This window comes from Mandrillus leucophaeus, unplaced genomic scaffold (genome assembly GCF_000951045.1).
Source record: "Mandrillus leucophaeus isolate KB7577 unplaced genomic scaffold, Mleu.le_1.0 Scaffold8, whole genome shotgun sequence".
NCBI lineage: Eukaryota > Metazoa > Chordata > Mammalia > Primates > Cercopithecidae > Mandrillus > Mandrillus leucophaeus.
The window spans coordinates 1,686,455-1,693,717 of NW_012108696.1; the positions used below are offsets into that span (position 1 = coordinate 1,686,455).

The 7,263-nt window shown below is 52.4% G+C and overlaps 1 protein-coding gene across 1 annotated transcript in view; it reads left to right on the top strand.

Annotated features, from left to right (window-relative positions):
* Positions 1-4,109, top strand: part of EBI3 (Epstein-Barr virus induced 3) — a 9,931-nt gene extending 5,822 nt beyond the window's left edge. Inside the window, exons 4-5 of the mRNA XM_011967358.1 lie at positions 311-468; positions 3,522-4,109. Of these exons, the coding sequence (XP_011822748.1) occupies positions 311-468; positions 3,522-3,674 (311 nt within the window). The 3' untranslated portion in view covers positions 3,675-4,109. The remainder of the gene's footprint in view (positions 1-310; positions 469-3,521) is intronic.
* Positions 4,110-7,263: the final 3,154 nt, after the last annotated feature.

Genomic DNA, 7,263 nt, shown 5'->3' on the forward strand with positions numbered 1-7,263 from the left:
AATAAATAAATAAATAAATAAATAAATAAATAAATAAATAAATATTTGTTGGTTGAGTCAGGCATGGTGGCTTACAGCTACTCGGGAGGCTGAGGCAGGAGAATCGCCTGAACGTGGGAGCCAGAGGTTGCAGTGAGCTGAGATCGTGCCACTGCACTCCAGCCTGGGTGACAGAGTGAGACTCCGTTTCAAAAACAAAAAACAACCAAACCAAATATATATAAAATATGTTGGTTGGTTGAATGAATGAGTGAGTGAATGAATGACTGGACTTATTGTCCCCTGACGCTGCTTCTTGCTTGTCCGTCAGTCAAGCCCGACCCCCCAGAAGGCGTGCGCCTAAGCCCCCTGGCTGAGCGCCAGCTCCAGGTGCAGTGGGAACCTCCCAGGTCCTGGCCCTTCCCGGAGATCTTCTCACTCAAGTACTGGATCCGTTACAAGCGTCAGGGAGCTGCCCGCTTCCACCAGGTGAGGAGGATGAGGGGGAGGCCGGGAAGCGCGGTGCCCGGCAGAGGGAATGGCTTCTACCAAGACCACCAGGTGTGCTGGGCTCTCGCGTAGAGCTTGGGATTCCGGGTGCATTAAATAAGAGCAGTCCAGGCCGGCGCGGTGGCTCACGCCTGTAATCCCAGCACTTTGGGAGGCCGAGACTTTGGGAGGCCAGCACTTTGGGAGGCCAGCACTTTGGGAGGCGGATCACGAGGTCAGGAGATCGAGACCATCCTGGCTAACATGGTGAAACCCCGTCTCTACTAAAAAAATACAAAAAAACTAGCCGGGCGTGGTGGCGGGCGCCTGAGGCAGGAGAATGGCGTAAACACGGGAGGCGGAGCTTGCAGTGAGCTGAGATCCAGCCATTGCACTCCATCCTGGGCAACAGAGCGAGACTCCGTTTCAAAAAAAAAAAAAGCAGTCCGGCAATCTGATTCCTGGGCCTCTGACTAAACAGACGGAAAGCAGGGGCTCGCACAAGCAGTTGCACACCCGCTTTTGTTGTTGTTGTTCTTGTTATTGTTTTGAGACAGAGTCTCACTCTGTCGCCCAGGCAGTGGCACAATCTTGGCTCACTGCAAACTCTGCCTCCCAGGTTCAAGCGATGCTCCTGCCTCAGCGTCCGCAGTAGCTGGGATGACAGGCACGTGCCACCACGCCTGGCTAACTTTTGTATTTTTAGTAGAGATGGGGTTTCACCATGTTGGCCAGGCTGGTCTCAAACTTCTGCTCTCAGGTGATCTGCCTGCCTCGGACTCCCAAAGTGCTGGGATTACAGGCGTGAGCCACCGAATTGTTCACTTGATTGATGGATTGATTGATTGAGACAAGGTCTCGCTCTGTCACCCAGGCTGGAGTGCAGTGGCGCGATCTCAGCTCGCTGCAACCTCCGCCTCCCAGGTTCAAATGATTCTCCTGCCTCAGCCTCCTGAATAACTGGGACTACAGGCCACCACACCCACCTAATTTTTGTATTTTCAGAAGAGATGGGATTTTGCCATGTTGCCCAGGCTGGTCTCAAACCAATGGGTTCAGGTGATCTGCCTGCCTGGGCCTCCCGAAGTGCTGGGACTACAGGTGTGAGAACTTCATCTGGCCAAATTAACCATTTTAAAGTGGACAACTCTGGCCGGGCAGGGTGGCTCACACCTGTAATCCCAGCACTTTGAGAGGCCAAGGTGGGAGGACTGCTTGAGTCCAAGAGTTGGAGACCAGCCTGGGCAACATAGTGAGACTCCCATTTCTACAAAAAATTTAAACATTAGTTAGGTGTGGTGACACACACCTGTGCCCCCAGTTACTCAGGTGGCTGAAGTGGGAGGATCACTTGGGCCTGGAAGATTGAGGCTGCCGTGAGCCGTGTTGGCACCACTGCCTTCCAGCCTGGGCGACAGAGAGAGACTCTGTCTACCAACTTAAATAAATTAAATAAAATAAAAAGCATGGTTAGGCTGGGTGTGGTGGCTCATGCCTGGAATTCTAGCACTTTAGGAGGCCAAGGCAAGCAGATCACTGGAGGTCAAGTGAAACCCTGTCTGTATTAAAAATACAAAAGTTGGCCAGGCATGGTGGCTCATGCCTGTAATCCCAGCACTTTGGGAGGCTGAGGCGGGCAGATCACGAGATCAGGAGATTGAAACCATCCTGGCTAACACGGTGAAACCCCGTCTTTACTAAAAATATGAAGAATTCGGCAGGTGTGGTGGCGGGCGCCTGTAGTTCCAGCTACTCCGGAGGCTGAGGCAAGAGAATGGTGTGAACCCGGGAGGCAGAGGTTGCAGTGAGCCGAGATCCGGCCACTGCACTCCAGCCTGGGCGGCAGAGCAAGACTCCGTCTCAAAAAAAAAGGGCTGGGCGCCGTGGCTTATGCCTGTAATCCCAGTACTTTGGGAGGCTGAGGCAGGTGGATCACGAGGTCAGGAATTTGAGACCAGCCTGACCAACATGGTGAAATCCCACCTTTACTCTAAAAATACAAAAATTAGCCAGGTGTGGTGGTGGGCACCTGTAATCCTAGCTACTCAGGGGGCTGAGGCGGGAGAATCGCTTGAACCTGGGAGGCAGAGCTTGCAGTAAGCTGAGATTGCGCCACTGTTCTCCAGCCTGGGTGACAGAGCGAGACTGTCTCAAAACAAACAAAAATTAGCCAGGCATGGCGGCGGGCGCCTGTAATCCCAGCTACCTGGGAGGCTGACGTGAGAGGATTGCTGGAGCCCGGAAGCAGAGGTTGCAGTAAACCAAGATTGCCCCACTGCACTCCAGCCTGGGCGACAGAATAAGACTGTCTCAAAACAAAACAAAACAAAACAAAACAAAAAGCATAGTTAATATAGTGGGACCGGCCGGGCACGGTGGCTCAAGCCTGTAATCCCAGCACTCTGGGAGGCCGAGATGGGCGGATCACAAGGTCAGGAGATCGAGACCATCCTGGCTAACACGGTGAAACCCCGTCTCTACTAAAAAATACAAAAAACTAGCCGGGCGAGGTGGCGGGCGCCTGTAGTCCCAGCTACTACGGAGGCTGAGGCAGGAGAATGGCGTAAACCCGGGAGGCAGAGCTTGCAGTGAGCTGAGATCCGGCCACTGCGCTCCAGTCTGGGCAACAAAGCGAGACTCTGTCTCAACAACAACAAAAAAATATATATATATATAGTGGGACCAGGGGTAAAGGGAGGTATGGGCTCCTATCCCAGAGATCCTAGTTGAGTCCCGAGGAGGAGAAAGAAGAGGATTCTAGGGATCGGAGTGTCCTGATGAACAAAGACCCTCATGGGTGAGACATCCGCAGGGGCTAGTGTGGTCCAGGAAGGATTTGTGAGAGAGGTGGCTCTGGGGGCCAAACAGACAGAGGCCGGGATTGGGAGGAACCCATGATGCTATTTGGGGTGGGGCCGCACAGCTGGGGCCAGCGTCCTGGATTGGAGCCTGCAGCGGGCAGGGAGGACTGCGGGGTCCGTGGTGTGGTTCTGTGCACAGTGGCCCCTCTCCATCTTCTCGTTCTAGTGACCTGACGCTCTCTCTTCCCTCAGGTGGGGCCCATTGAAGCCACGTCCTTCATCCTCAGGGCTGTGCGGCCCCGAGCCAGGTACTGCGTCCAAGTGGCGGCTCAGGACCTCACAGACTACGGGGAGCTGAGTGACTGGAGTCTCCCCGCCACTACCCCGATGAGCCCGGGCAAGTAGTGAGGGCTTCCCACTGCCTCCAGACACGACCTGGGTCCTCGCCACCCTAAGCCCCGGGACGCCTGTTGGAGGGTGGATGGGCTCTGCCCAGGCTGGGCTGGAGGCCTTGCTTTGCTGCTGCTCAGCTGCTGGGCAACCTCAGATGACCAGCTTTTCCCTTTGAGCCTCAGTTTCTCTAGCTGAGAAATGGAGATGTACTACTCTCTCCTTTACCACAGTGCGGGGCTTACTAAACCGTCACTGTGAGATCTTTTTTATTGTTTAATTAGAAAAGAATTATTGTTGGGCTGGGCGCCGTGGATCGCACCTGTCATCCCAGTTATCAGGAAGCCAAGGTGGGTGGGTGGCCTGAGGTAGGAGCTCGACACCAGCCTGGGCCACACAGTGAGACCCCATCTCTGACAAATTAATATAAAATAAATTAGCCAGGTGTGATGTGGCACACCCACAGTCCCAACTACTTGGGAGGCTGAGGTGGGAGGATTGCTTGAATCCAGGAGGTTAAGGCTGCAGTGAGCTGTGATCATACCATTGCCTTCATGCCTGGGCAACAGAGCAAGACCCTGTTTAAAAAAAAAAAAAAATCATAGTTGAGGCCGGGCCTGGTGGTTCATGCCTGTAATCTCAGCACTTTGGGAGGCCGAGGCAGGCAGATCATGAGGTCAGGAGTTCGAGACCAGCCTGACCAACATGGTGAAACCCCATCTCTACTAAAAATACAGAAATTAGCTGGGCGTTGTGGCGCGTGCCCATAATGCGAGCTATTCAGGAGGCTGAGGCAGGAGAATTGCTTGAATCCGGGAGGCGGGGGTTGTAGTGAGCCGAGATTGCGCTACTGCACTCCAGCCTGGGCAACAGAGTGAGACTCTGTCTCAAAATAAAAACAAAAAAAATCATAGTTAAAATGAAAACTCCAGCTGGGCGCAGTGGCTCATGCCTGTAATCTCAGCACTTTGGGAGGCCGAGGCAGGTGGATCACTTGAGGTCAGGAGTTCAAGGCCAGCCTGGCCACCACAGTGAAACCGTGTCTCTACTGAAAATACAAAAATTAGGCAGGCGTGGTGGCGGGTGCCTATAATCCCAGCTACTTGGGATGCTGAGGCAGGAGAATTGCTGGAACCTGGGAGGCAGAGGTTGTAGTGAACTAAGATTGCGCCATTGCACTCCAGCCTGGCCGACAGAGTGACTAAGACTCTGTCGGAAAAAAAATACAAAGAAATGAAGATTCCTCCCTTTGATTAGATGAGATCCGGCGAGGACTCAGCCCTAAACCGAAGGACACAGACACCACAAATCCCCACTCCCATACTGTCAGGGCTAGACCAGGGGACATCATGGGCCTGGGGATGTCAGGGTGGGGGGCTGGGGGTTCCACCTGGAGTGGGACAGTAGAGTCCATTCAGGGGCAGGCATGGTGGCTCACACCTGTAATCCCAGCACTTGAGAGGCCAAGGCAGGTGGATCACAAGGTCAGGAGTTCAACACCAGCCTGGCTAAGATAGTGAAACCCCATCTCTACTAAAAATAATAATACAAAAAATTAGCCAGGCATGTTGGTGTCTGCCTGTAGTCCCAGCTACTCGGGAGACTGAGGCAGGAGAATCGCCTGAACCTGGGAGGCGGAGGTTGTAGTGAGCCAAGATCGCGTCACTGCATTCCAGCCTGGGTGACAGAGTGAGACTCCAACTCAAAAAAAAAAAAAAAGAATCCATTCAGATTAGCAGTTAGGTTGATTCACTTCCTTCTTTTTCTCTTTCTTTTTTTTTGTTGAGATGGAGTCTCGCTCTATTGCTCAGGCTGGAGTGCAGTGGCGCAATCTTGGCTCACTGCAAGCTCCACCTCCCGGGTTCATGCCATTCTCCTGCCTCAGTCTCCCCAGCAGCTGGGACTACAGGAGCCCTCCACCACGCCCGGCTAATTTTTTGTATTTGTAGTAGAGACGGGGTTTCACCGTGTTAGCCAGGATGGTCTTGATCTCCTGACCTCGTTATCTGCTCACCTCAGCCTCCCAAAGTGCTGGGATTACAGGCATGAGTCACTGCGCCCAGCTGGTTCACTTCCTGAAAACCTGCCCAGATGTCAGCCCCATTGAGGATAGACACCCATAAGGTATGAGTGGCTCTGGGGAGATTTAACTGAACAGTGGGCAAGGAAGGCAGCCAGGCCCTGAAGGAGAGAGAAACAGCCTTGGGCTTGTCTGTGGGTTCCACTTGGGTCGCCAGTCAAAAGTCACCTCCTCCAAGAAGCCTTCCCTGACTACCCCATCTGTGGCAGGTAGAGTAACACTCCGCAATCCCTCAAAGACATCCATGTCCCAATCTCCAGAGGTCATGAATATTTTGCCTGACGCAGCCAAAGGAACTTTGTGGGAGTAATTACATTAATAATCTCAAAGATCTTTAAAGATTAAAGATCTTTCATCAAATTAATGAAAATGGGCCAGGCATGGTGGCTCACGCCTGTAATCCCAACACTTTATGAGGCCAAGGCAGGAGGATTGCTCGAGGCCAAGAGCTCCAGACCAACCTGGGCAACATAGTGAGACCCTCATCTCTAAAAAATAAAACAGGCCGGGCATGGGGGTTCATGCCTGTAATTCCAACATTTTGGGAATCAAAGGCAGGAGGATCATGAGGTCAGGAGTTCGAGACCAGCCTGACCAATATGGTGAGACCCTGTCTCTACTAAAAAATACAAAAATTAGCCAGGCGTTGTGGCATGCACCTGTAGTTCCAGCTACTCAGGAGGCTGAGGCAGAAGAATCACTTGAACCTGGGAGGCAGAGGTTGCAGTGAGCTGAGATCGCACCACTGCACTTCAGCCTGGGCAACAGAGCAAGACTCTGTCTCAAAAAAAATAATAAAATAAAATAAAAATTAATAAAATCAGTTAGCCAGGTGTGATGTCATGTACCCATGGTCTCCCAGCTAATCAGACTGAGGTGGGAGGATCTCTTGAGCCCAGGAGATCAAGGCTGCAGTGAGCTATGATCTCACCACTGCACTCCAGCCTGGGCAAAAGAGCAAGACCCTGTCTCAAAAAAAAAAAAAAATTGGCCAGGCTCAGTGGCTCACGCCTGTAATCCCAGCACTTTGAGAGGCTGAGGTGGGCAGATCACGAGGTCAGGAATTTGAGACCAGCCTGGCCAATATGGTGAAACCCCATCTCTACTAAAATACAAAAAAAAAAATTAGCCAAATGTGGTGGCATACACCTGTAGTCCCAGCTAATCGGGAGGCCGAGGCAGGGGAATCACTTGAACCCAGGAGGTGGAGGTTGCAGTGAGCCAAGATCGTGCCACTGCACCCCAGCCCGGCAACAGAGTGAGACTCTGTCTCAAAAAAAAAAGTATTTCTAAAAAATTAATAGATGCCAGGCACAGTGGCTTACGCTGATAATCCCAGCACTTTGAGAGGCTGGGGCGGCTGGATTGCTTGAGCTCAGGAGTTTGAGACCAGCCTGGGCAACACAGTGAGACACCATCTCTACAAAAAATACAAAAGTTAGGCAGGCATGGTGGCACATGCCAGTGGTCCCAGCTACTCTGGAGGCTGAGGCAGGAGGATTGCCTGAGCCCAGGAGGTTGAGG